General features: G+C 57.3%; 2 protein-coding genes across 8 annotated transcripts; one reads left to right on the top strand and one right to left on the bottom strand.

Annotated features, from left to right (window-relative positions):
* Positions 1–808: 808 nt before the first annotated feature.
* Positions 809–18,529, bottom strand: SCAF1 (SR-related CTD associated factor 1). 7 transcript variants are annotated; one of them, XM_077980810.1, is made up of 12 exons: positions 18,501–18,529; positions 17,474–17,515; positions 14,157–14,270; positions 13,879–13,936; positions 12,966–13,060; positions 12,569–12,669; positions 12,365–12,480; positions 5,681–8,515; positions 4,946–5,028; positions 4,507–4,725; positions 1,553–1,681; positions 809–1,245 (listed from the first exon to the last, which is right to left on the bottom strand). In XM_077980810.1, exons 2-12 carry the CDS (start codon positions 17,477–17,479, stop codon positions 1,054–1,056), a joined length of 3,948 nt encoding a protein of 1,315 aa, XP_077836936.1. In that variant the 5' UTR covers positions 17,480–17,515; positions 18,501–18,529; the 3' UTR covers positions 809–1,053. The 7 variants fall into 7 exon arrangements, with proteins under 7 accessions (XP_077836936.1, XP_077836941.1, XP_014980073.1 ...); XM_077980815.1 differs by lacking the exons at positions 17,474–17,515; positions 18,501–18,529 and adding an exon at positions 17,032–17,065 and having other exon boundaries at positions 12,962–13,060; XM_015124587.3 differs by lacking the exons at positions 17,474–17,515; positions 18,501–18,529 and adding an exon at positions 17,032–17,065.
* A 591-nt stretch (positions 18,530–19,120) lies between these two features.
* Positions 19,121–24,187, top strand: RRAS (RAS related). Its single transcript, XM_001115362.5, has 6 exons — positions 19,121–19,318; positions 22,350–22,437; positions 22,554–22,656; positions 22,753–22,861; positions 23,627–23,745; positions 23,819–24,187. The coding sequence occupies exons 1-6, from the start codon at positions 19,166–19,168 to the stop codon at positions 23,901–23,903; spliced, it is 657 nt and encodes a 218-aa protein (XP_001115362.2). The 5' UTR covers positions 19,121–19,165; the 3' UTR covers positions 23,904–24,187.
* The last annotated feature ends 3,718 nt before the right edge of the window (positions 24,188–27,905 follow it).

Below are 27,905 nucleotides of genomic sequence, written 5' to 3'. Positions count from 1 at the left end.
CAAGCACTGCAGGGGGCAGCTGACACTTCCTCACCTCTGCCCAGGGACCTGGTGGCTGATGGCTGCCCCCATTTTGTAGACCAAGACACAGGCTGGGAGAGGCACAAAGGTCACAGGGTAGGAAACACAAAGACTGGCCAGAACCCAGGTCCCTGCCTTGCCTATGAACAGTGTGGGCAAACGGCCCTTCTCCTTCCAGGCTCAGGCTCCCTCTACATGGGGCTGGAGGGGGCCTTGGTAAAGAGGCTCTGCAGCCACCCTAGAGCCTGCAAAGCCTGCCTGCCTGGTGACCCTGGGCACTGTCACCTCTCCTGGCTAGGCCTCAGTTCTGGGTGATGAAACTGGCAGAAGCCAGTGCAGCCCTGACTCACCCTTCGGCCCTTGCTGCTCTGTGCCTCAGTTTCCCTCTCGGGAGAGTGGATGAGATCACCCCAGCTTCACAGGGCTGCTGAAAAGAAAAGCCAACTCAATGGGGAACACAGATCCTGCTCTGGGAGCAATTCCAAGGCAGGCACATGGCACGCAGGTGCCCTGAGCTGGGAGGATGCTGATCAGGTGGGGGCCGGCCCCGCCTCCCTGTGAGCAGCTGGCTCCCTGCCAGAGACTGTGCTAAGTGCTCCACCGGTGTCTTGTTCAATCCTCACAACACCACTATACAGATGAGAAAACTGAGGCTCAGGGGAGGCAGCTGCCCCAAGTCACAGTCTGGCTCCCTTTTCTCCCACCCTCAGCCTCCTAGGGGCCCCTCCTCAACCCTCTGGCAAATTTGTCTCTGAAAACAAAGGGTTAGAACCATGGGGCTCAGGGGTAATGTTTCATGAAATCTTTAATGAAATTGGGGAGAGGGGCACGAACAGAAGGGAGGGGCACTGGGGACAGGCTTGGGGGCAAGGCGGGTGGGCACGGGGCAGGGAAGGGCAGGGGGCTCTCTCCTCTTCCCTGCAGCAACCCTCCCCCAATCATCCCACTGATGGGGGAGGGAGGTGGGGAGGTGGAGCCATAAATATGTCCAGAATTTCAAAGAGGCGAGGGGCGAAGAGCTGGCCAGGGCTCTCAGAGAGGGGGCAGGGGCAGGCCCGGGCCACCCTTGTCCGGGGGCCCTGGCTCCTTGGGCGGCCGTGGGGGCCCTGGGGGGTCCCCTGGCTTGCGACCGTGCTTGCGGAAGTAGCGGTAGCGCTGGACGTAGGCCCGCACCAGGTTGCTCACCTTCACCGGGTTGATCTCCCCACTTTTGCTGTGGCAGATCTGGGGGGCCGGGGACAGCCGGAGTCACCACCAGGCTCCCGGGGTCCCATCCACCCGGGACTGCTGGGTGCAGCTTGGGACTGGGGTAGGAGCAGCTTCCCCAATAACCAGGCCAAAGTTCCTCTGTCCCCCTAGATGATGGGTACCCCAGGGCCAGCGGAACAAGCCCAGGTGGCCTTGAGAAAATCCCATCACCCTCCCAGACTGACCTCCCCGTCTCCCATCCGCGTCCATCTGTCTGTACACATCTGGCCCTCCAGTTCGTCCTCTCCCCGGCCTGTGTCTGCCCCTCTCTCTGGGTGCCCACCTTGTGGACGGCCTTCCTCAGGATGTCCTTGTACTCCTCCTTGGTGATGTCCTTCTTCTGATAGTATGGCTTGATGGCCAGCTTCACCTCCTCCACCGCCCGCTCCTGTGTGTGCAGCTTCTTCAGATACTGGTGGGGTGGCGACAGCGGGGGAAGAGACAGCAAGGGCCAGTGAGTACCTGCAGAACCTCCACCTCCACTCGCCTCTGCTGCCAGCCTAGCCTCTCGGACAGTCTGGCTGCTCTCAGGCTGGAAGTCCTGCTGAGGGTCTGTCCCATGCACCCTCTGCTGCAGGTGCCTGGGACCAAAGGCCAGGCCTGTGCTCTGCATGTCACTGAACATCTCCTCTAGGCTGAACCCTGGGCTGCTCCAGGCCTGGCCAGGACCAGGAGACATGCGTTGCCTGCCCTCACAAAGTTCGGTCTGATGAGAAGACAGGCATTGGCCAAGCAATTGCAGCTGGTTTTGAATCAGACTCTACAGACAGGGCTGTAGAAAGCTGCACAGGGCTTTTCACCGTGGGAAGGGGGAGGACTCAGTTTAAAAGGTTTTTACAATACTGCTCTGGTCACCAAGGGGATGGAGGCGCACTGAGGAGTGGGGGTGGGGACTGACCTCAAGCCCATTTGTATCGGAAGCCTGGTCTGCCACTCCCTGTCTCTGACCCCTGGGATGCTCAGCCAAACCTCCTTTTTGTGGCTTTTTCTTTGTTTTTGAGATAGGGTCTCTCCCTGTCACACAGGCTGTAGTGCAGTGACACAGTCACTGCTCACTGTACCCCTGGACTCCTGGGCTGAAGCAATCTTCCCACCTCAGCCTCCTGAGTAGCTGGGACTAGAGGTGCCACCACCACGCCCGACTAATTCTTGTACTTTTTCTGGCGACGGTCTTACTATGTTGCCCAAGCGGATCTTGAACTCCTGGGCTACAGCGATCCACCCGCCTCGGCCTTGCAAAGTGTTGGAATTACAGGCACGAGCCACCGCGCCTGGCCACCTTTGTGGCTTATTTATAAAATGCGGACAGCACCTATGGGGAGGACTACAGTGACACACATGAAGGACATGGCACAGGCCAGGTACAGAGCAAAGCCTCAATCCAGGGCAGCTGTGCCTGTTCCAAGGGGGATGGCCGTGGGACGGAAGGGGAAGGACAGAACAGTGGGCAGGGCAAAGAGCCTCCGAGACAAGGCTCTTCCCGCCTGTGGCCAACAAGCGAGGAGATCCCCCAGCCACAGGCTCGGGGCAGCAGTTGCATCCCTGGCCTCAGGCGGAATCTTTGCAAAAGCAGACAGGAAACCTCTAGCCAGAGAGCCACATGGGACCAGAGAAGAACCGGCCTTCTGCAGGCACAAGGGATAGTCCCTTGCCACCGCCCTTGGGGAAACTGCCCTCCCAAGTCAGGTGACTATCAAAGTAGGGGCAGGTAAACCTGAGTCCTGGAAATGGCAGGGCACAATGGCTAGCAGACTCTGGAAGCAACATCAGTGACACTGTCTGACGAGCTACTGAGCTGTTAGGGCAACTCTATGGCCAGGAGAGACACAGGCCGCCCTGGAGGGACTTCTCAGGCTTGCCTGGCCCCACAGGATGTGGGTCTCTAGAGAGACGCTGCTCCCAAACACCCATCTCGGATGTGGTAAAGCAGGGCAAAGGGCCGCTGTAGACCAGGGGGTCCTCACCGTCCGCGACCTGTAGCACAAGGCACAAGCTACAGACAAGTGATGGGCTAAGCTGCAGCCCCGCCTCCGCGGCTCACACGGGATGTTTAATGGGGTTTATACAGCTTTATCTGGCACTGTACACAGCTGTGTAAAGTGGCCAACACCACCGTCTGGCTATGGGCTGCTGGACTGTAAAAAAACACATCTAGGCTGGGCTCAGTGGCTCACACCTGTAATCCCAGCACTTTAGGAGGCTGAGGTGGGAGAATCACATGAGCTCAGGAGTTCAAGACCAGCCTGGGTAACACAGCGAGACCCCCAACTCTACAAAAAAATTAAGAAATTAGCTGGGCATGGTGGCGCGCACCTGTAGTCCTAGCTACACAGGATGTTGAGGTAGGAGGATCCCTTGAGCCCGAGAGATCAAGGCTGAGGCTGTGGCTGTGCCACTGCATGCCAGCCTGGGTGACAGAGTGAGACCCTGTCTCAAAACAAACCAACCAAGGCCGGGAGCAGTGGCTCACGCCTGTAATCCCAGCACTTTGGGAGGCCGAGGTGGGCAGATCATCTGAGGTCAGGAGTCAAGACCAGCCTGGCCAACATGGTGAAACCCCATCTCTACTAAAAATACAAATATTAGCCGGGTGTGGTGGTGTGTGCCTGTCATCCCAGCTACTCGGGAGGCTGAGGCAGGAGAATCGCTCAAACCCGGGAGGCGGAGGCTGCAGTGAGCCGAGATGGCACCACTGCACTCCAGACTGGGTGACAGAGCGAGACCCCATCTCAAAGAAAAAACAAAAACAAAAAACCCACATCTAGACCTGACCAAGACAGAAACAGCCCCAGAGCCCAGGAGTAAGAGCCGGCCAGAGCAGCTGAGTAAGAACCTACATTACTGTCTGCCTGGCACCCATTCTCCCTCCCTTCAACTAGAAACAAGTTCTTGAGTTTTTATTCAGAAACCAGCCTCCCCCACTCACACTGAGAGGGAGACAGCGTGAAAAACACATCATCAAGGGGTGGGCTGCAGTGTGGGGCTGTCTGTTACAGGGTGTGTATATGTGGGGTATATGCACACACCCCCACACACGCACAGACGTGATTTTCCCTTGGACATGCCCAGCGAAGTTCCCGCTCATCCATTCCAGCGAAGTGGAGTTCCTTACAGTTCCACGACTTTGGTTTCTATGGCCTCAGTCTCCCTTTCTCCTTGGGCCCCTGCATCTCAGTTCCTGTCTATATTCTCTACAGAACTGTCACCACTGCCCCACCTCTCCCCAGGCCAGCTCACCTTATCTGTGTCCCCACGGCCCTCAGAGCTGCTGCTGCCCTCTCTCTTGTCAGACGTGGCAGCCAGCCCGGTGGGGGTGGGGGGAGTTGAACCACAGCCCCCCAGAGGGAGGCTGCCAGGAAGCAGGTAGCTGGAGGGGCCAGGGGGCAGACCCAAAGAGGTGGGCACAGGAGCTGGGGTCACCCCCAGACTTGAGGGTGGCTTTCTGTGGCTGAGGATCTGTGGGAAGAGGACGGAGGGGTGATGAGTAAAGGGAGGTGGAGGAGAAGAGGGGACGTGCACCCCACTGTTCCCACGCTGACTTCCCCACAGCTGAGGCAACAGGCTCCTCTTCAGGCCAATACCTTGCCCCAGAGCTGCCGGGCCTGCGGTTCCTCTCCTAACCCGAGACAATGGACAAAAGAAGGGGCGGCAGGGACTCTCCCCCAGGGGAGCCCACCTGGTTGGTGGCCTGGATCAGCTCCTGGGCCTTCGCTCGGCTCGCCAGGTTGGCTTCTTCCATCTTGAAGAGAAGTGCAGTCACTGCAGGACGTGGAGAGGTGACAACATGAAGATGGAGGAGGTGACAGGACAGGAGCTGGTGAACCTCACCTGGATACTTGCTGCCATCTCCTGCCCTGGGTCCCAGAACAGCCACAAGGCCTCACACTCAGAACTGGGAAAAGGGAGCCTTGGCCAATGACAGAACAGCCCATACCCCGAATGTTCCTGGGACTCCAGGTGTGTGGCTGTGGGGCTGGCCTCAGTCATGCAGTGATGAGACGGCAGGAGTGAGATTCTGCCTCCTGACCCCCTGTGGCCAGTCCCAGCCTCTCTCCCCACCTCTGCAGTCTGGTAGAGGCAACCACCATCCGTAAGGAACATGGTGTCCTGCTCAAGCCATTCTTTCTGGTCCCTCTCTCCTAGTCCCCCTCTAGGGGAATCCCAGAACCCAGCCCACCACTCCAGTCTGCGCTGGCCACCACTTGCTCCCGCCAGCCCTTCTCTCCCAGTACACCCAGAAACTAGAGCCTCTGGACAGACCCTAACTGGCCTTCACCCACCCCCACCCTCCTAGTCCATGTCCTTATAAACCTCTCCCTTCCAGGGCACCCCACTGCCTCTAAGTCTGTATCCTCCAGTCCCCATACTGTCTCACCTGCCCCAGCACCCCCCTCCCCCAGGGGACACTCACAGGCCAGGACGCCGCTGGTGGTGCAGTCCACACCAGCCGGCAGATTCCAGGGCATGGGCGGGGGCAGCGTGGGCAGCTGGGAGACACGGGAAGCTGGCCCGTCCTCCGCCCCCGAGTCACCGGCTGTGGACCCTGCGCTGGGGGCAGTGCTAGGGGCGGCTGCAGCAGTGCTAGTGGCCGTAGTGGTGGCAGGCTGCTGCTCCTCCTCCTCTTCCTCTTCCTCCTCCTCCTCTTCCTCCTCCTCCTCCTCCTCTGCCCCACCTCGGACCCCAGCCTCCTCAGTGGCCTCCTCCGGCAGGAAGGAGACCTCGGGTGTCTTGCAGCTGCTGTCCACGGTCTGCGAGTCCGGAGTGAGGGCAGGGGGTGGTGGGGCTACCTTGGGGGGCGGGGTGCTAGGAACCTTGGCTGCCCGCTCCTCACCGGACCACGAAGTCTCCTCCGCCCCCTTGGTGCCTGCCGCCTGGCTGCAGCTATCCGCCTTGGACTTCTTCAGCGACACCGGGCCGCCACTGCCCCCGCTGCCACCTCCGCTGCGGACCTTTTTCCTGGTTTTGGATGGCTTGGTCTTTCCCTTGGTCCCCTTGGCTTTCTTGGCCCCTGCCTTGGCCTTGACCTTGGTCTTTTTGGGCTTGGTGCTGCCCGGAGCTGCTTTGGCCATCTCAGTGGGGGCCCGCTCGTCGGGTTTGAGGAAGGGGGAGCGACTCTCGCGGTCGCGGCTGAATTTGACGCCGATGGAGCCCAGGCCGGCCGACGCAGCATCCTTGGCGGGGGTGGTGCTGCTGACACCCTCGCGGATGAGCACCGCCACCTTGGACTGCAGCTTCACCTTCCGGGAAGAACAGGACGACGACGAGGATGAAGAGCCTGAGCCGCTGCTGACCGGTGGCTTTGGCGGGGGCCCTGAGGAAGGTGCCGACTCCTTGGGGGGCCGGGCCTTCTTGGATGACCTGTCCCTGTCCCTATCTCTGTCCCTGTCCCGATCCCGGTCACCCCCGTCCAGCGCCTTCCGACGAGACCCCTTCTCCCGGGAGGAGGAGGAGGAGGAGGCAGCCCCCGAGCGGCGCCGATCCTTCTGGCTGCTCTTGCCGCCCCGCTCCTCGCCGCTCAGTCCCTCGGAGTCGTACAGGACCTCGCGCTTAGGTGACGAGGCCGGGGCAGGAGAAGGTCCTCGGGGGTCGGACTTGTCAAGCCGGCCCACCGTGATGGTCCGCTTGATGGCGAAGAGGTCGTGGTCCGTAAGGTCCTGGATGGAGGGTGGCACGGCCCCCCGGCGGCGGCTGTCGCGGTCACCACCAGAGGTGGAGCCGGAGGGGGGCGGGGCGGGCGCTGGGGCCTTCTCGCTGCCATCCCCAGACCGCTTCTCACCCCGGGACCGCGACCGCTTCTTCTTCTTCTTGCTGCCGCCACCGTCCCGGTGTTTCCCGCGGTGCCGCTCGCGCCTCGAGGACGACGATGAGGAGGTGGCCGGGGGCGGCGAGGCGGAGCGCCGCCGCCGCCGCCGCTTCTCCCGGGACCGCGACCTGCGGCTGCCCCCACGGCGGCGGTCGGTGCTGCGCGAGCGGCGGCGGGCGGAGCGGGAGCGGGAGCGGGAACGGCGGCGGGTGGACGACGAGGCATGGGAGCCGGGCTTGCGGTCCCGCGAGCGGTGCTTCTTAGAGTCCCAGGGCGAGGCCGGGGCGGGAGGCGCAGGCTGGGTGCCTGACGAGGACGAGGCGGCCTCCTTGGCCTCGCCGCTACGCTTGCGTTCCCTCCTGGACTTCTTGCGAGTTGGCGGACCAGCAGCAGCGGCCGGGGCAGGCGCGGGCGCCGGGGAGGGTGAGCGCTGGCGGTAGCGCTCCCGCCGCTGGGTCAGGATCTTGCGGCGCAGGTCCAGGCCGCCCCAGCGCGAGTCTGCAGCGGGCGGCGCAGGGGCCGGCTCTCCCAGGTCCACCTGCAGGGCCCCCTCGCCGTCGGACTCCGCATGCAGGGACAAGAAGTCGTCCCCCTCGGGGGCCCGGGGAGCGGGAGGCTGGGGAAGGGGCTGGGCCGTGGGGGTGGCTGAGGCGGCAGGGGGAGGCCGGGCGGCCCGGCCACCCGGGCGGAAGAGGGACAGCGCCACCCTGGGCTCCTCCTCCGGCTGGACGATCTCGCCTTCCTCGATCTCCGAGTCGCCGGGTGGCATCAGGGGCGGTGGGAGGGCGGCTCCACCAGCGGTCACCACCTCCACCGAGACTTTGCCTTCCCGACAGGCTTCCGCCTCAGTCCCTACCACGAAGACCCGCCGGCGCGTGGCTCCATCAGCCCGGGTGGAGTCCGCCTGGGGCGGCGTTCCAGGGGCAGGAGGCGGCTGTGTGGGCTGCGGGTCCGGGCGGGGGCTCTCGTCACCTGGGAAGTCCTGGCTCAGGCTATTGTCATCGTAGATGCCCGCCAGGGTCTCCGAGATACGGCTGATGCTCTGGGACAGGCCTTCTTCCTCCTCCTCGTCTTCCTCTTCCTCTTCTTCTTCCTCTTCCTCCTCCTCCTCTTCCTCCTCAGGGGAGGGGGTCCCGGCTGATGAGCTGGGGTTGGAGCCAGTGGGCTCGAAGGGGTCGTACTTTTGCTCCGGAGCAGGCGGTGGAGAGTAGGCCTCGTCGGTGGGGTGGAAGGGGTCATAGATATCAAATCGGGGGGCAGGCGGGGCTGGGGGTGCAGGGGGCGGTGGCGGTGGGGGAGGGGAAGGGGAGGAAGATGAGGGTGAAGGGGAAGGGGAGGAGGATGCAGAGGAGGGGGCAGGGGGTGGGGCAGGGCCCCCGTCTCCCGTGCCCAAGGTGAGGTGACGGGCACAGGCGGGCCGAGAGGAGTCCGACTGTGGAGAAACTGCAAAGGAACAGGGAGAGAGGAGCGGTCAGGGCCTTCACCTCCCTCCTGGTGCCTGCTTCTGGCTCAGCTGTGGACACTTGCTGGGCCACCAGGTCCTGCCCAGGAAGCCCCAACTGCTTCACAGGAGCCAGCCGTAGGATGCTCCTGACAACTGCACACTACAGTTCTTAACCCAAAGGTCACTGGAGGAAACTGAGGCAGAGAGCTGCAGTATCCTCCCCAAGGGCACACAGAGGAGGCAGCAGTCAGGGTGTAAACTCGGTTAATGTGGCCCTGAACCTGCACTCCCGTATCCTGTGACAGCACTGGCCTGACCCTGGACAATGTACCCTGGCCCTGAAACTAGGAACTACCTTGACCAGTGCTGGTGACCGATCCCAGGTGGAGGCTGCAGTGAGCTCTGACCACAACCACCGCAGTCCAGCCTGGGCAAAGATGAAACAGGAAAACAGGCTGCAGGGGGAGAGCTGGGATTCAAACCTAAGTCCCCCTCCAAGACAAAAACAAGCTCCGGCCTGCTGCGCCAGCTGCCTCTCGTGGGAGTTTATCCTGTTTGGTAGAGGGAAGAATGGGAGGCTGACAGGGTGAGATTCCAGTGCAGAGCCAGGAAATGGCAGAGCTGGGGAGCACAGCAAGGCTGGTCTTCACCCCAAGCTCTTCACTCTGTGCTGAGTCCCCACCCAAGGAATTACATCTGCTCAGGACTCAGTGACACCACTGACCAGTGTCGGTGGCAATGACAAAGGTTTGCCTCTTCCTCCAAACCAGGCATGGTACTTCATATGTCACCTCGTTCGCCCCCAAAGAGCCCGCTGCACTGTGCTAAGTACTACAGTCGCGATGCCACAGTCACACGATGGAGATGACTGACAGAGGCCACACCACAGCAAGGATGCCAGCAGAGCGGTGTGAGGACAGCGCCAGGGAAGAAAAGGGGTCAAGAGGGCAGCACCAGAGCCACCCCTTGATCCACAGGCTGGCCCTCACCAGCCACATGACCACAGGCAAATGGATGGATGTGTCTACCTCAGTTTCCTCATCTATAAAATGGGGATTTGTTCATTCATCCAACACCCTTCATGGCCAGGTGGAGTGGCTCATGCCTGTAATCCTAGCACTTTGGGAGGCGAGGCAGACAGATCACCTGAGGTTGGGAGTTTGAGACCAGCCTGACAAACATGAAACCCTGTCTCTACAAAAAATACCAAATTAGCCAGGTGTGGTGGCACATGCCTGTAATCCCAACTACTCGGGAGGCTGAGGCAGGAGAATTGAACCTGGGAGGCAGGTTGCAGTGAGCCGAGATCGCACCACTGCACTCCAGCCCGGGCAACAAGAACAAAACTCCATCTCACAAACAAACAAAAAAAGATTATCAATGAGTGGAGTGTACAGTCCCTCAGCTGCCAAGGGCTTCGGGGAAGATGAAGCAGAGGTGATGATGACAGCATGTACTTCCCAGGATGAGCGGAGGAACAGATGAGTGCGCAGAAAGAGCCAGGCTGCACCTGCTGCCGGGTGAGGACAGTCTGAGCCTCAGCTTTTCCTAGCCTCATCGCTATTCCCAGCACCTTAAGCATAACAGACTCCACAGACCAGAGCGCTCTGCAAACACACGAGATCCACAGCTTTATATACATTTCTGTATGGGATACGATTATGGGTGAACTTTCTTTTCTTTTTAAAACTACCTGGAATAAACAAATAAAACATAACCTCAGAGTCCCCCTGAGAACAACTACTATTAGCTTCCGGATACACCTTTATCACTCTTAAGGCCCAGGGGCCAAATCCAGCATACCACCTGTTTTCCTAAATCAAGTTTTAGGGGAACGCTGCCCTGCCCATTTTACTTATCCCCTACAGCTTCTGATTTTGTTCTGAGACGGAGTCTTGCTCTGTCACCCAGGCTGGAGTGCAGTGGCACAATCTTGGCTCACTGCAACCTCCATCTCCTGAGTTCAAGCGATTCTCCTGCCTCAGCCTCCCGAGTAGCTGGGACTAGAGGCAAGTGTCACTACGCCCAGCTAATTTTTGTATTTTTAGAGGAGACGGGGTTTCACCATGTTGGCCAGGATGATCTCAATCTCTTGACCTCATGATCCGCCCGCGTTGGCCTCCCAAAGTGCTGGGATTACAGGCGTGAGCCACCGCGCCCAGATCTACAGCTTCTGATTTTAAAGAAATTGTGGGCCCCTAAGAATGTCGTGAGTCCTAAGTACCATGTCTCTGTACTTAATGCATAAATCGTTTCCAGCTATTAAAAAAAAAAAGGAGGGGAGGTGGCAGGCATGGTGGCTCATGCCCGTAATCCCAGCACTTTGGAGGTTGAGGCAGGAGGATCACTTCAGGTCAAGAGTTTAGGACCACCCTGGCCAACACAGTGAAACCCCATCTCTACTAAAAATAGAAAAATTAGCTGAACGTGGTGGTGCGTGCCTATAATCCCAAGTTACTCAGGAGGCTAAGGCAGGAGAATCACTTGAACCCGGGAGGCGGAGGTTGCAGTGAGACTAGATCGCGCTACTGCACTCCAGCCTAGGTGACAGAGCAAGACTACATCTCAAAAAAAGAAAAAAGAAAAAAAAAAAACTAGCCAGGCATGGTGGCATGCACCTGTAGTCCCAGCTACTCCAGAGATTGAGACAACAGGATACCTTGAGCCCAGGAATTTGAGGCTGCAGTGAGCCATGATTGTGCCACTGCACTCTAGCCTGGGGGACATAGTGAGACGTCGTCTCAAAAAAAAGAAGGTAGCCAGGCACGGTGGCTCACACCTGTAATCCCACCACTTTGGGAGGCTGAGGCAGGCGGATCACTTGAGGTCAAGAGATCAAGACCATCCTGGCCAGCATGGTGAAACCCCATCTCTATTAAAAATAGGAAAATTAGCTGGGTGTGGTGGCACACACCTGTAGTCCCAACTACTCAGGAGGCTGAGGCAGGAGAATCGCTTGTACTCAGGAAGCAGAGGTTGCAGTGGGCCGAGGTTACGCCACTGCACTCTAGTCTGGGCAACAGAGCGAAACAAGGTGAACATGACCTGGCGCAGAGTGGTGTACCTGCTCTACCACAGAACCAGTGCTCACGGCTCACAGCTGGTGCCCATAGCTGACTGCACCTTCCTCTCCTCTCCCTCCACCCCCTCCTCCAAATACATATGTTCACGCAGAAGGCAGGCCTAAACCTAGAGTTCTCAACAGAGTCCAGGGCTCAGCAGCATGTATTGTTTAAAATGAAAATTCCCAGGTCCCACTCCAGACCTGCAGAATCAGAACCCCTGGGAGTGGCCCAGCGATGTGCATAGTAACAAGTCCTCCTTGCAATTGAGCTGTGCGTTCAAGTTTGGTCTAAACTGCTCACCGGTACCACTGTGTGTAGGGTTGGAGGAGAAGATTCCTCCTTGGGCAGCGCACATCTCAGAAATCAAAAACTTGGGCTTCAGACTCCTAGACACACCAGGGCTCAAGGCCCAGGCACCCCATGGAGCATCTGGTTGTGCGCCCTTGGGCAAGTGCCTGCCATTTTTCAGGCTGTCTGCTTCTCTGAATATAGCAACTCGAAGAGTCCCCCTCCTGGGGAGATGAAGTTCCAGTGCAGTGACACTAACGCTTAGTGTGCCAAAACCAAGTGTCACACACGATGACTGCTCCCACATAGCCCCAGCACGTCGGTTTTTACTTTATGTACATCTGTATGCACCTACAGCCTTGATCACATCTAATACGAAGAGAAGGGAAAAGTTCTGTCTAAATGACACGATCACCACCACCATCACTACCAAAAACAGCCGATCCCCACACAACTCCAAGGCCACCTGCCCAGCTCCACCCTGGCCCCACATACCCGTTTTGCCTGTCCTCCAGGCCCTGAGACGGGGCAGCAGGCTGGGCACAGGCAGAGGAATGGGATCTCTGTCCCCGATTCGGACCTCAGCCACCAGCTCCAGCATGTCCTCACTTCTGCAAGGCGGAAGGGGTGGGTGAGCCTTAGGGGTGCTTCTGGCTCTCACACCGAGGCCTCTCCCACTCCAGCTGCCCAGCTACTCACTCGCCAGGCCGCAGGTCCAGGCGGCTGGGAACCCAGGTATCCGGGGGATCCAGGACACTCACCAGCCCGGCAAGGAAGCTGTCCGCAGCCATGTCCAACACCTGGAAGAGGCCGGAGACACTCTATGCTGTCCCCGGTCACATGAAGACTGGCAAATCCTACTTCCCAACTCCCTGACCTCTCAGGAACCCAGACATCTAAGATCCCCGAGAAAACTGAGGATCTAATTCCTGTAGCTTGACAGCTGTCAGCACTCAAAGCTCAGGCCCAGATCAGGCCCCCAGACTCTCCAACATTGCCCCTGGTCAGCATCGCAAACCCCATTCCCTCAGACTCAGGCACCCGTCCCTTCCTCCAATACCCGTGAGTCAGGCCCCCAGCCCCTCTTCTTACTCACAGTAGCTGTGTCAGTCCCCCCTGATTCCTGGGAACGGGGCTCTGACCGTGGACTTCGGCAGCGCCGCCATCGAAGGCCATGACACCGAGAGCCATCTGGTGAGAGATTTGCATGGGGTATTGGACACAGGGGACTCGCTGCCGAGACTTGTGGGGTAGAGGAAAGCGGAGCTTGATCTAGTTCCTGACAGCGGAACCAGCCTCCCGCCTCTCTCCAGGCCTCCACACTCTGCCTCCCAGCCTCCCGCCTCTCTCCAGGCCTCCACACTCTGCCTCCCAGCCTCCTGCCTCTCTCCAGGCCTCCACACTCTGCCTCCCAGCCTCCTGCCTCTCTCCAGGCCTCCACACTCTGCCTCCCAGGAGGACTTCCCAGCACCCACTTCTGAGGCTCTGACGCTCAGCCATTTGTCCTCCTGTCTGCCCTCAGACACCTCAACCTGGCATTCAGGCCTTGCTGGGATGCAGTCCCCACAGACCTCTCCTGCCTCCCGCAACCCCACTCACACCTTCCTGCATGGCAGCCCCAAGAAACCCCAGCACAGCTCCTCGCTGCTGCACCTGTGCTGTGGGCCTGCTGCGGCCAATCAGGCTTCCCTCTAATCCTAGGTCCTTCGACTCATAGGTCCTTAGAGGGCCCGTTCACCTGTCCCCGCTCTGGGAAGGTGCCCTGACCCGTCTCCCACTGTGCGAGCTGAGGTGGGCCTCCTGCCCTCTCCCAGCACTGTGCCTGTCTCCCTTCCACTGCACACTAGGCCCTTCCAAGGCAGCCACAGGGTGTCTGCCCATTTTTGGCTCCCCGTGCCAGCACAAGGGTGGCACCCAGGTGGCTTCAGAAAAGCTTGTATCAATGACATTAGGATAAAGAAAGAATGCTGAGAGAGGGTGGGGCTGAAAGGAACCGAAAGCCGCCATACCTTTATCATTGGGCAGGTCCCCCTGCAGGGAGCTTCCCACAGCCTGCTGGATGGCTCGCTGGAGAAGGGGGGGAAGAACCAAGCGTCAGAGGACCCAGGCAGATGCTTTGCAACCTCTGCCCCTTGGGAGACAGACATTCCAGACACTGAGAGCCAAACTCAAGTGCTTCATGGGAGCCAGGAGTCCAGCGCCCCTGCCTTGGGCCCCGGAGTCAGGCCCCTGGAGTGTGGATGCCCAGCTCCTCCATCCCTCAGTGCCAGGAGCCCAGCAGCCTCACCAGGATAAAGGCAGAAGGAGAAAGCGTGGGGTCTCTGTCTGGCGGACCATCGCCCCGATCCTCGCCCGACTCCTCCGTCTTCCCTCGAGACTCATCTTCTTCCTCCATGGTCACCTGGGGGTCCAGGGGCAACAGTTTGGAGTGGAGGTCCCGGGAGAAAGGACGGAAGTAGAGGATAGACATGAAGACCTCAAGGTCCCCACACTATCTCCCTCAGCATCCCCTTTGGCACCCCTCCTCTCCTCTACCTCATCCCGCTTCACCCTGTGCTTGGGTGGGCGCTGGGCCCAGCATAGACACCCCAGGGACTAGGAGCAATTCTCTTCCTTTTTTCTGGGTTTCAGGTGCCTCTTATGTCAAAGGGAGGCCTCCCCGGCCTCCACTTTTAACACTTCACTCCTCAATTCCCGCAGCTTCCCCAACAACGTATCCAAACTTCAAGACCTTGTTCCCTGGCCTCCTAAGAGGCAAAGCCAACACCGAGGTTTTTTGTGTGTGCTGCACCATGATTTCAAAGAGTGTGTTCCACAGTCCTATAAACCCACCTTTCCCAAGGCCAATGTGCTGGGCAATATTCAACGCCATGCCTCAAACACCACACAGCTTCCTAGAGCATCAACTGTCCTCGATGGTGAGGTCCACCCCCAAATTTTATTTATATACCTAAGTTGGAAACTTCACTGAGTGATCTGCAAAACCAGTATGCCATTTTTAAAATGAAAACGCTAAACTTCAGAAAGGCATGCTGAAGGGAAACTTTATAGGAGGCATTTACTTATTGCCATCTGCCCAAAGCCTCTGCAATGTCATGGAAATTCTTTGATATGATTCCCCAGTCAGGCGGTTGAAAGATCATCCATCAAACGGGTGGATGTCTTGATTAGGGCTTCAGAAAAATATGAATATTTCAGCTGTAAGCTTCCCCACGACTGTCAAATCTGCTACTCATAAGACAATATCCAATCTCAAAATTCCTAGAAAGCTTCAAAATCCCTAACCCACAACTCAGTATGCTTAATTGTAAATGCACGAAATAGGAGTATCTATCTCAGAGAATGGCTGTGAATATTGAAAGCCTGACTCCTGCCACACAGTTAGAGTACCTCAAGTGCTCAATGAACAAGAATGACACTATTAGCCCTTAAAGCCCAGGTTTCCCCTACATCTGCCTCCCTGCTTCCCCCACAGCATTCCTGCAAAGACAAGACCCTGGTCCTGTTCTACATCCCATATAGATTTTCAAACCATGCCAAGCCTCTACATTCAGCCTCCCAGCTCCACCTAATTCCTAACTTCCTAAGACACACCCAATCCTGATAGTCTATTACATCCCAGCCTCTTTTACCAATACTCAACATGCTCAGCCCGGTGGGCAGTTCCTGGCCCTGGGACTGTTCTCCAGCACCTCCCCGGGAAGCACATGCTACCTAGAACAGTGACTGTCACATATGAGAAGCTTAATCAACATCTGCTGACTACAGGCTCAGGGATCCCCAAACCCTCTGCAGTATACAAAGATGCTTGCTTGCTCATTTAGACAGCACCAGGCTTTGCAGACACACCCTCAGTTACTTAGATCTTTTGGACAGAAGAATGCTCTGCAGATACTGCTAGGTCCTGTCTGGATCAGTGGTTTCCCCAACAACAGGGTCATATACCAGTTTAGTGCTTCACAAATAGCTTGTTATAAAAAGTAAATAGAACAAAATAGTTCTTCGCAGCACATCGCAAGTAGTAAGTGGAAATGTCAATTTGTGGAAGATGAGTTAATGTTAACACATTATGTTATATGATGTTAAATACATTATGACTGTCTCTACTAGGTCTTAATGAAAAAATGTATCTTAATGCAGATCACGGTCAACATGGTTTGAAAAGCACTGTAATAGTGGGTCTAGATGACCCTCCAGACTCTTCCAGCCTAAAGTAGATTAATTCTAACTCTCTCAATAACCCCCAGGGTAATGCAGAATTTTAAAACATTTTTCATTTGAATCACTTTCTGAAGGGCAAGTATATCTAAGCTGGGCAAAATTTCCTCATTCTCTTTCTGTATTATTCGCCACAAGCTGATCCGACCCCATGGGCATTCGAATTTGCTCCAGGCATAAAATCTGCATTCCTGCAGTCACATTCAAGCCATCTAGATGGTTCCAGGTCCTTCTAACTGCCCCCAGCCTCCTGTCACCCATTATTAGACACTACCCATACCCTGGAGACCCCAGACCCTCAGTACATCTCAATATTTGACGCCCTCCCTTGGTGGGCATATCCCAACCCCCTAGGGGGCTCTAAGACTTCCTAGCCCTTGGCAGTTATTCTAGGCCTGATAAATGGCCCCAGACCTATGCAGACCAGTTGCATCCTCAGGCCAGCCCATGTAGACTCCTTCCAGCCCTAACACACATACCCCAGGCGCTCTAGATGGCTCTGAAGATACTCCTCAGGTCTTGCAGACCCTCCTTCACCCCTGGGACATATCTCAAGATCTCAAGATGGCCCCAGAACCCTCTAACCAGACCCTAGTCCCCGGTCAGCCCATAAAGACAATCTACAGTGTCTACAGACACGATCCAGGCCAGCTATATGATGGAGGGCAGGCCTTAGGCTCGGTCTAGGCCCAGGGACGCCCCCAGTCCTCTCGGAGACGCCCCACTGACGCCCCCAGGAACCCACGGATGCGTCCCAGGGCCCTGAGAAGGCCCCCCTCTCGGCGCCAGGTTTCGCCGCAGCTGCCGGGCCCGAGACCGCCCCATGAAGCCCTCCAGGACCCGTGGCTTGTGGGGAAGACCCCGGGACAACTAGCGACCCAACTCCGCCCCGCCCACCCCAATAGGCCCGAGCCCCGCGGCCCGGACCGCCGCCGCCATCTTACCCCGCCGCTCGGGCTGCGGCTCCGGCCCCGGCGCGGGGCGGGGCAGGCTGGGGCGGGGTTCGTCAGCAAAGGAGGAGAGAGGCGGAGCTAAAGCGCCGCCGAGCTTGCCGGGATTTCAAGTACCGAGCACGGCGCCGTGAAGGCCGGCGGAAACGCAACCGGACTCGGTTTCCCAGAAGCCAATGGGACACATGGGGCGGGGTCCGCGCAATGCACGCCGGGAGGCGTAGTCCGCGCACCGCCTCTGTCGCGCGGGGACAGCTAGTGGGGTGAGAGGTGAAGTGGGCGGGGCCGCGGTAGCCCGCGATGACGCCCCACAGTGCCCTGCGCGCGCGCGGAAAGGGTGGCGGAACAGGAGGTGACGTAAAAGGCGCTAAACAGAATAGATGCAAGGGAATTGTAGTTCGGCGGAGTGAGCACGACTTGCTGGATGTTGTCTTACCCACATTCTGGGGCTCTCAGAATCCAGATCCTCTAGGTCCCCCTACATTTAGAACCAGACGGGATGCAGTGGCGCACACCGTAGTCCCACTCGGGAGACTGAGGCGGAAGGATCGCTTCAGCCTAGAAGTTGGAGGCCAGCCCGGGCAACATAGGGAGGCCCCATCTCTAAAAAATAAAAATAGGCCGGGCGCAGTGGCTCACGCCTGTAATCCCAGCACTTTGGGAGGCCGAGGCAGGCGGATCACCTGAGGTCAGGAGTTCAAGACCAGCCTGACCAACATGGTGAAACCCCGTCTCTACTAAAAATACAAAAATTAGCCGGGCGTGGTGGCTAACGCCTGTAATCCCAGCTACTCGGGAGGCTGAGGTAGGAGAATCGCTTGAACCCGGGAGGCGGAGGTTGCAATGAGCCGAGATTGCGCCATTGCACTCCAGCATGGGCTACAAGAAGGAAACTCCATCTCAAAAATAAATAAATAAAAATAAACTTAGAACCCAGAAGCCCGACCCCATAGCCGCCTCATTCAGTACAGAGAAGTCTGAATTCCGAATCCTCTTACTCAGAGCAGAGTCCAGACTCCTATTTCCCTCTTCTCTTGGACTCAGGAGTCTGATTCTTCCTTCCTCGGACCCAAGAGCAGGTCTCCCAGACTAGTCCTGGTCTCAAGCTCTCACATACGAATTCGGGTCCCCCCCACCCAGTGGCCTCACTCAGACCCAGAATCCTGGGTCCCCAGCCTCTCCAACCCCTGGAACTAAGAGTCCAGGTCCCCGGCTCCCTCCTTTACCGAACTAAGGACCCCAGACGCCTTCCTCCCTGACACCCTCCTCCCCAGGACCCAGGAGTCCACATCTCCAGCCCATTTTCTCCTAGGGACCCAGGAGTCTGGGCCCTCGGCTTCCTCCTCTTTCAAGACCCAGAAATCCTGGCCCCAGGCTCTTCATGACCCAGGCATCCCAACTTGGGCGAGCTGGCTCATGGATTAGGAATGCAGTGATCTCACGGCCCCTCCCTGCCCCATTACCCCGCTGTCCCCCTGTAGGGCCCCACTCTCCTCCCAGTCTGTCTTCCGCTTGGCTGGGACAGCGGGAACCGGAAGCCTGGGTCCCTTAGCAGGCGGAGACTCTAGACTCTAACCCAGACGCCCGGGTCGAAAGCTTGGCTAGGATCCCAGGAGGGAGGTGGAGCTTCTCCTCAAAACCTGCTGCTGCTTCGGAGCGCCCTATATACGGCCGCGCGCGCGAGTCGACGAGCCCCGCCTACCATACTAAGGCCTCAGAGACCGTGCCCCAAGCAGCAGTGTCACAGGGGTCTCTATTTGCATATCCCCTCCCCTGACGAGCTTCCCACCCCGTCTGCTGAAAGAATAAATTTATATTAGCATAGCCACGCCCACAGACCGCCCTCCCGCTGAGAGCGCGTGGCGCCGCTCAGGGCGAGCACAGGTCTCTCATTAGCATAGCCCCGCCTCATTCGGAATTCCCCGTCGCAGCGAACCCCGTTCCCTTTCCCTTATTAACATAGCTCCTCCCTTTCTTTGGCCCGTCCCCCTCCTTAAGTGTGCCGAGACGCGAGCCTTCCTCGCCAGAGCTCATGATTATGCAGTAACCTCATTAGCGTAGCCCGCCCCCCCGGGTCCCGCCCGGCTCCCCCGCAGGCGGTAGCGAAGGCAGCAGCAGCGGTGGCGACATGAGCAGCGGGGCGGCGTCCGGGACAGGGCGGGGGCGGCCCCGGGGCGGGGGACCTGGGCCCGGGGACCCCCCGCCCAGCGAGACACACAAGCTGGTGGTCGTGGGCGGCGGCGGCGTGGGCAAGAGCGCGCTGACCATCCAGTTCATCCAGGTAGTGGGCCCTCACCCGGGAGGGTGTCCCCGGGACCCAGAACTGAGCCCTTGGGGGGACCCCCGAGACCCCTTTTCCCCCTTGACCCGTCACTGAGACCCTCCTATAAGGCCCTCTAATCTTAAAAGATCCCCACAGATTGTAACCTAAACTCTTGGAGAGCCTCCATCCCCTGCACGGGGGAGCCTTCCCTCTGCACTCGCATCCTGAGACCCACCATTCCCTCCCCCAGTGCCCCAGACCCCGCTTACCTGCTGACCTGGCTTTGAGCACCTCCTGGGAGCATGCTAAATATAGAACACTCACCCCATTCGGACCCTAAGCACTCCCAGGCCCCCCCACCACGCCCTCAGTGCCAACTTCCACCACCCTGAGCCCTATCTCCCCCAAATCCCAGTCCCCAACTTCCGCTCTAAGCCATTGAGAACCTTCCTGGGAGAACGCCAGTGCCCAACACCTTTGAGATTCCCCCACATTCGATTTTTTTTTTTTTTTTTTTTTTTTGAGACGGAGTCTGGCTCTGTCCCCCAGGCTGGAGTGCACGATCTTGGCTCACTACAACCTCTGCCTCCTGGGTTCAAGCAATTCTCCTGCCTCAGCCTCCCGAGTAGCTGCAACTACAGGCGTGTGCCACCACGCCTGGCTAATTTTTGTATTTTTTAGTGGGTTTCACCACATTAGCCAGACTGGTCTCGAACTCCTGACCTCGTGATCGGCCTGCCTTGACCTCCCAAAGTGCTGGGATTACTGGCGTGAGCTACCTTGCCTGTCCCCACGTTCGATTCTTAGCCCCTTCCATGACTGCCCCCAGAATCTAGAAATTCTACACAGACCCTGGCCCTGAGACTCTTCTGGGACTACCCAGCCCTAAGACAGTCCTGCTCTCCAACCCAAGATTTAAAAAGAGATCCTGCCCCTTGGCCATTCCAGAAATCTCCCAAGACCCCAAGTCCTGACAATCCCCCATTCCTCAAGACCCAAACCCCCACTCCCCCACCCCGCCCCCAAGGAAAACCAGCCCCTCCTCCATCCCGTGCTTTCTCCACTGCAACTCCCTGAGCCCCTCTCAGAAACCCTGGATAGCTCTCAAATAATCTCCAAGGAAGAAGCCCCCAGATTCTTGGCACCCCCAGAAAGACCTACTCCTTGGGAGTCTCTCTGACAATGAACCCAGTGTTTCTAAGACTGTATATACTATAACCCCCTGCGCCACCTCGGGGCTGGCCCCCAGTTCTCAGCCCTGAGCTTCTCACGCTGTGCTCTGAGGTCACGCCCCTAACTACCCCCAGAGCCACAATCCCTCCCAGGGCCTGGTCCTTATAGCCTCCCTCCAGGACAAGCCCTCACCAAGCACCCCTCTAACTGAAAGATGGAGTATTCAGACCCCTAGCCTCCAAATCACCCCTTCTTTCCTGAAACTCCACCCCTACCCAGGAAACCTCCTCCCCATTCCTGAGGGAGGTCCTCCCTGCTTCAAAGAAATCCTAGAGAAGTGCCTCCGCCTGAGATGCTACTGCACAGGCCCTGGGGCCCCAGGACACCTCCAACCCACCCCCACCAAAAGACCCCAGCAAGGGCCTGGGAGGGAGCCCTTCTTGTGTAGAGAAAGGCCCCAGCCCTGGGCCCCTTGCACCCAGAGGCAGTCCCAGAGCTGGCCTAAGGCCTGGCTGGCAGCGGGCAGGACCCAGGCAGGAAGGGAGGGGCCGGGGCCCGAGGGTGGGGCAGCCTCTCCGCAGCCGGATTGGAACCGGGACCTTCCCCTGGGAGGAGACGCTGGAGGCCGCCTGAGCAGGAGGAGGGGACGGGGGAGAAGGAAGAAGGGAGGGAGGAGGCAGAAGAGGAGGGAGAGATGTAAACAGGCAGTCTGGACAATAACGCCTCCGATAACCGATACATTCAATATTTAACAGGGATTTGCTCTGAATCTCGCCGGTGCTGGATGAAGTGTAGTGCTGTTCTTAGCCTCCTTTTTCAAATGAAGAAACTGAGGAACTGAGGCTCAGAGAGGGGAAGTGATTTGTTCAGTGTCACACAGCTAGGATGTAATCATGATGTGGGATATGTACCTTACACCAGAAAGGACTAGGAGTGACTCAGAAGACTGGTGGGAGGCAGGGAAAGGGGGGCAGGGGAGCAGCTACCCAAAAAGAAGGAGACAGAGACCCAGAGAGAGGGAAATAGAGACTCAGAGAGACACAGGGGACACAGACCCAGAGAAAAGGGGGCAGAGACCCAGCAACAGGGACAGACATTTAGAGACAAAGAAGGACAGGGCGGGGTGCGGTGGCTCACGCCAGTAATCCCAGCATTTTGGGAGGCCCAGGAGGGCGGATCCCCTGAGGTCAGGAGTTCAAGACCAGCCTGACCAACACATCTCTACTAAAACTACAAAATGAGCCGGGCATGATGGCGCATGCCTGTAATCCCAGCTACTTGGCAGGCTGAGGCAGAGAATCGCTTGAACCCGGGAGGTGGAGGTTGCAGTGAGCCGAGATTGTGCCATTGCACTCCAGCCTGGGCTACAAGAGCGAAACTGTCTCCAAAAAAAAAAAAAAAAAAAGGCAGGGCGCAGTCGCTCACGCCTGTAATCCCAGCACTTTGGGAGGCCGAGGCGGGTGGATCACAAGGTCAGCAGATCGAGACCATCCTGGCTACCACAGTGAAACCCCATGTCTACTCAAAAATAGAAAAAATTAGCCAGGCGTGGTGGCAGGTGCCTGTAGTCCCAGCTACTCGGGAGGCTGAGGAAGAAGAATGGCGTGAACCCGGGAGGCGGAGCTTGCAGTGAGCCCAGATTGCGCCACTGCACTCCAGCCTGGGCAACAGAGCGAGACTCCGTCGAAAAAAAAAAGAAAAAAAAAGACTCAGAGAGACAGAGGGAACACAGGCCCAGAGAAAGGGGGCAGAGACCCAGCAATGGGGACAGACATTTAGAGAGACAGGGACAGAGACTGAGAGAGGCATCCCAGGGGCAGGGCTTCGTCCTGTCTGCCGGGGCACTGCAATAACTATCCTCTCCCCATCCTGCCAGTCCTACTTCGTGTCTGACTACGACCCCACTATTGAGGACTCCTACACGAAGATCTGCAGTGTGGATGGGATCCCGGCCCGGCTGGACAGTGAGGGCGGCGGGGATGAATAATGGATGGGGGTGGTGTCAGCGGGGGCTGAGGGCTCTTGGGGGTGACTGGGGGGAGCCTGGTCCCCACAATGGCCCCTCTCCCTGTCTCTGCAGTCCTGGACACTGCGGGCCAGGAGGAGTTCGGGGCCATGAGAGAGCAGTACATGCGTGCCGGCCACGGCTTCCTGCTGGTGTTTGCCATTAACGACCGGCAGAGGTGACAGGGGTTGCCGGTGGTGGAGCAGTGGGTGGGTGTGGGGAGGACCTGGGCTCTGCAGCTGGCTGGATCTCATGCCTCTGGCTTCACTCGCAGTTTCAACGAGGTGGGCAAGCTCTTCACGCAGATTCTCCGGGTCAAGGACCGCGATGACTTCCCGGTCGTGTTGGTCGGGAACAAGGCGGATCTGGAGGCACAGCGCCAGGTTCGGGACACCCCTCTTTGTGGGGACCCCATCTCAGCCTGGGAGGCTCTTTTCAGCACACCTGTCCCCCATCAGCATCCTCCTCTGTTCCTGCAGTCCTGCGACTGCCGCTGTCACACAGCTCACCTAGATGGGTTACCCCCAAACCGGACCTTCGGGGTCCCGAGCATGACTGAGCAGAGGGCCTAGCACGCAGGTGTCCTCAGGAGAGGCTGCAGGATGGAACAAAGGACATTCACCCCCATCCGCCAGCTCTCTTTGCCCCTTCCTCGCATTCCTCCCTTCCAGCCAACCTCCCACCAGCCCCAGCACGTCCCCTGCTCATGGCCGGCCCCCTCCATGGCTCCCCAGTTCCTCTCCAGGTGCCAGATGCCCCGCACAGTTGCGCCCCTCCTTTCCCTGCTCCCAACACTTCCCCCACAACGATTTCCACACAGAACTCATCCATTTGGCGAAGGTTTTGGGGATTTCCAGCCTCTGGGGCTCTGCTGGCCTCTGCCGGGAACACCCTGACTTCCCAGCCTGCCCACTCCTGGTTATCGAAGGCACAGCAGGGCAAGTGTCCACGAAGCCCGCCCCCATCCCTCACTTAGAGGACACCAAGCCCCTGCGGCATCGCCCTCCATAATCTCTCAGGAGCTCTTCCTCTTTGAGTTCTCACAGTGGGTCACCTCTCCCAGAGCATCCAGCCTGCCTGTCTGTCTTTCCAGCTGTGGTCACCCTGAGTGCAGGGACCTGACTCCTCCGTGTCCCCCGCACCCCCAGGTCCCCCGATCAGAAGCATCTGCCTTCGGCGCCTCCCACCACGTGGCCTACTTTGAGGCCTCGGCCAAACTGCGTCTCAACGTGGACGAGGCTTTTGAGCAGCTGGTGCGGGCCGTCCGGTGAGCCGAGTCCCCTTCCCGTCGTCCTTGTCCCCAGCACTTCCACTCCAACCTCACTGGCCTTTTCCCACAGGAAATACCAGGAACAAGAGCTCCCACCCAGCCCTCCCAGTGCCCCCAGGAAGAAGGGCGGGGGCTGCCCCTGCGTCCTCCTGTAGCCCAGGCAAGAGAGAAGCAACCAGCACAAGCTCTTGGGACCAGCTGCCTTCACACCTTGCTGTGTGACCTGAGGCCCTCACTGAGCCTCAGTTTCCTCATCTGGGTCTTCCAGGACACATCACATGCCCACCCTTACTTCCTGGCCTCTTCTGGGCTACTGCCACTGTGTGCCTTCCGCCAATACCTCCTGTCCCCACCTAAGCCTGGTGGGGGTGAGGGGCTCCGGGTCACTGCTGTATATAACTCCCATCTCCCAGAATAATAAACGTCACTGCCAACGTCAGGAGGTGCTTTCTAAAGAGGTAATGAGGGTTGGGCACTGTGGCTCACTCCTGTAATCGCAGCACTTTGGGAGGCCGATGCGGGAGGATCGCTTGAGTCCAGGACTTTTCAACCAGCCTGGGCAGCATAGGGAGACCATCTCTTAAAAAAAAAACGGTGGGGGAATGAACTCTGGGAAGGTGAATGAATTCAGGGCACACATGTTCTAAAGCCTCCCTCCACCTAGAAGCCTCAGATCTAGAACCTATTGCTTGGGGAGGAGCAGAAGAATTTAAAAAGCAGAACCAAGTGCCTGGACCCCCACTTTCCCTTCAACAGGGCAATTCTACCCTTTTCTGTTTGTTTTTGTTTTTGTTTTTTTCTAGCCTGTGGCCAGGCTAGAGTGCAGTGGCGCAATCTCAGCTCACTGCAACCTCCGCCTCCTGGGTTCAAACGATTCTCCTGCTTCAGCCTCCTGAGTAGCTGGGACTACAGGTGCATGCCATCACTCCCAGCTTAATTTTTTTGTATTTTTAGTAGAGGTGGGGTTTTACCGTGTTAGCGAGGATGGTCTCAATCTCTTGACCTGATGAGTATTTTCTTGGGATAAAGTTTGAACATCTGTTGAAGGAATTTTTTTTCCTAGAAAGTTACAGAATGTGCTCTTCAATATGGTAGGCAGAAGCTACATGTGGCTGTCTAAATTAAAATTAAATAAAATTTGGCTGGTTGCAGTGGGTTATGCCTGCAATCCCAGCATTTTGGGAGGCTGAGGAGGGCGAGGAGGGCGAACTCTCGGGAGTTCGAGACCAGCCTGGGCAACAAAATGAGACCCCTATCTCTACCAAAAATACAAAAATTAGCTGGGCGTGGTGGCACGTGCCTGTAGTCCCAGCTACTCAGGAGGCTGAGGTAGGATCGCTTGAGCCTGGGAGACAAAAATTGCAGTGAGCCAAGGTGACGCCACTGCACTCCAGCCTGGGCGACAGAAAGGCTGTCTCAAAAAAACAAAAAATACGGCCAGGCGCGGTGGCACACGCCTGTAATCCCAGCACTTTGGGAAGTCGAGACGGACGGATCACAAGGTCAGGAGATCGAGACCATCCTGTCTAACAAGGTGAAACCCCAACTCTACTAAAAATACAAAAAATTAGCTGGTGGGCCGGGCGCGGTGGCTCACGCCTGTAATCCCAGCACTTTGGGAGGCCGAGGCGGGCGGATCACAAGGTCAGGAGATCGAGACCACGGTGAAACCCTGTCTCTACTAAAAATACAAAAAATTAGCCGGGCGCGGTTGTGGGCGCCTGTAGTCCCAGCTACTCGGGAGGCTGAGGCAGGAGAATGGCGGGAACCCGGGAGGCGGAGCTTGCAGTGAGCCGAGATCGCGCCACTGCACTCCAGCCTGGGCGACAGAGCGAGACTCCGTCTCAAAAAAAAAAAAAAAAAAAAAAATTAGCTGGTGATGGCAGCGTGCGCCTACAGTCCCAGCTGTGGCATGAACCCGGGAGGCGGAGCTTGCAGCGAGCCGAGATCAGGCCACTGCACTCCAGCCTGGGCGACAGAGCGAGACTCTGTCTCAAAATAAATAAATAAATAAATAAATAAATAAATAAATAAATAAAAATAAAAAAATAAAAGCCGGGCACGGTGGCTCACACCTGTAACCTCAGCACGTTGGGAGGCCGAGGCGGGCAGATCACCTGAGGTTGGGAGTTCAAGCCCAACGTGACCAACATGGCGAAAACCCGTCTCTACTAAAAATACAAAACAGCTGGGCACGGTGGTGGGTGCCTGTAATCCCAGCTACTCAGGATGCCGAGACATGAGAATAGCTTGAACCCGGGAGGCAGAGGTTGCAGTGAGCCGAGATTGTGCCATTGCACTCTAGCCTGGGCAACAGAGCAAAACTCTGTCTCAAAAAAAAAATATATATATATATATATATATATATATATAAAACATATATATATATATTTTTTAATAAAACTTAATTCCTTAGTCAAATCAACATTTCAAGACCTCAGTTGTCACACATGGCTAGTGGCTTTTTTTTTTTTTTTTTGAGACAGAGGCTCACTCTGTTACCCAGGCTGGAGTGCAGTGGCAGGATTTCCACTCACTGCAACCTCTGTTTCCTGGGCTCAAGCGATTCTCCTGCCTCAGCCTCCTGAGTATCTGGGACTACAGGCGCGTGCCACCATGTCCGGATAATTTTTGTGTTTTTGGTAGAGACAGGGTTTCACCACATTGGCCAGACTAGTCTGGAACTCCTGGCCTCAAGTGATCTGCCTGCCTTGGCCTCCCAAAGTGCTGGGATTACAGGCGTCAGCCACCGCGCCCGGCCTCTAGTGGCTATCTTAATAGATAGGGCAAATAGACAACATTCCTATCATTGCTGAGTGGGCTATTGCATAGTGCTTTCTAGAACGTTCCAATAGAACGTTCTAGGACATTGGAAACAGGCAGCAACTCAGCTGGGTGTGGTAGCTCAAGCTTGTAAGCCCAGTATTTTGGGAGACCAAAGCGGGTGGATCACTTGAGGCCAGGAGTTTGAGACCAGCCTGGGCAAGAGCTACGCCCTGTCTACAAAAATAAAAAGAGACAGGAAGCAACTGCTACAAACCCTGCCTGTCCCATTCTCACCTTCAATGTATATCGAGAAGGGACAGGTGGGTGGAATGGTGTCCAAGCAGCTGTCTGGCAAGTCCTCAGTTCCAGAAAGTTCCCAGTGGCACTGACATCGGAATCTAAACACTAAATCCAATTTGGGGTCAATGTGGACACCCCCCATCCAACCCCCCTATTCTGTCCTGGGAGGAGCAGAAGTGTCGGGTGTCTTAAGGCCACAGTGGGTAAGTGGATGACACACTTGTCTGGAAGCCCAAAGCCCATCTGTGTCCTAGGAACATGTTTTGTTTTTTTTTTTTTACATGGAGTCTCGCTCTGTCGCCCAGGCTGGAGTGCAGTGGCCCAATCTCAGCTTACTGCAAGCTCCACCTCCCAGGTTCATGCCATTCTACTGCCTCAGCCTCCCGAGTAGCTGGGACTACAGGCGCCCACCATCACACCCGGCTAATTTTCTGTATTTTGTTTGGTAGAGACGGGGTTTCACTGTGTTAGCCAGGATGGTCTCGATCTCCTGACCTCGTGATCCACCCGCCTCAGCCTCCCAAGGAGCCCTTCGTTTTTTACATTTTATGTATTTATTTGAGACAGGGTGCCGCTCTGTTGCCCAGGCTGGAGTGCAGTTGCATGATCACAACTCTGCAGCCTTAACCTCCTGGGTTCAAGTGATCCTCCTGCCTCGGCCTCCCAAGTAGCTGGGACTACGAGCGCACACCTGGCTACTTTTTCATTTTGTTTTGGAGATGGGGGTCTTGCGGCGTTGCCCACACTGGTCTTGAACTCCCTTTAAGCAATCCTCCTGCCTCGGCCTCCCAAAGCTCTGGGATTACAGGCATGAGCCACTGTGCCCAGCCTGGGAACACTTAAGACTCTCCCCCGCCGGGCGCGGTGGCTCAAGCCTGTAATCCCAGCATTTTGGGAGGCCAAGACGTGAGGATCACGAGGTCAGGAGATCGAGACCATCCTGGCTAACTTGGTGAAACTCCGTCTCTACTAAAAAATACAAAAAACTAGCCGGGCGAGGTGGCAGGCGCCTGTAGTCCCAGCTACTCGGGTGGCTGAGGCAGGAGAATGGCGTGAACCCGGGAGGCGGAGTTTGCAGTGAGCTGAGATCC

The sequence above is a fragment of the Macaca mulatta genome, chromosome 19 (assembly GCF_049350105.2).
Source record: "Macaca mulatta isolate MMU2019108-1 chromosome 19, T2T-MMU8v2.0, whole genome shotgun sequence".
In the NCBI taxonomy this organism is placed as follows: Eukaryota; Metazoa; Chordata; class Mammalia; order Primates; family Cercopithecidae; genus Macaca; species Macaca mulatta.
This window is presented reverse-complemented; position numbering and strand designations above follow the sequence as displayed.

Coding starts and splice junctions, on each gene's coding strand:
- RRAS (XM_001115362.5), top strand. CDS start 19,166: ATGAGCAGCGGGGCGGCGTCCGGGACAGGGCGGGGGCGGCCCCGGGGC. Junction 19,319..22,349: donor TGACCATCCAGTTCATCCAG/GTAGTGGGCCCT, acceptor CCATCCTGCCAG/TCCTACTTCGTGTCTGACTA. Junction 22,862..23,626: donor ATCTGGAGGCACAGCGCCAG/GTTCGGGACACC, acceptor CCGCACCCCCAG/GTCCCCCGATCAGAAGCATC.
- SCAF1 (XM_077980810.1), bottom strand. Junction 5,029..5,680: donor CACCAGCGGCGTCCTGGCCT/GTGAGTGTCCCC, acceptor CACGTCCTGCAG/TGACTGCACTTCTCTTCAAG. Junction 1,682..4,506: donor GCCGTGGGGACACAGATAAG/GTGAGCTGGCCT, acceptor CCACCCCACCAG/TATCTGAAGAAGCTGCACAC.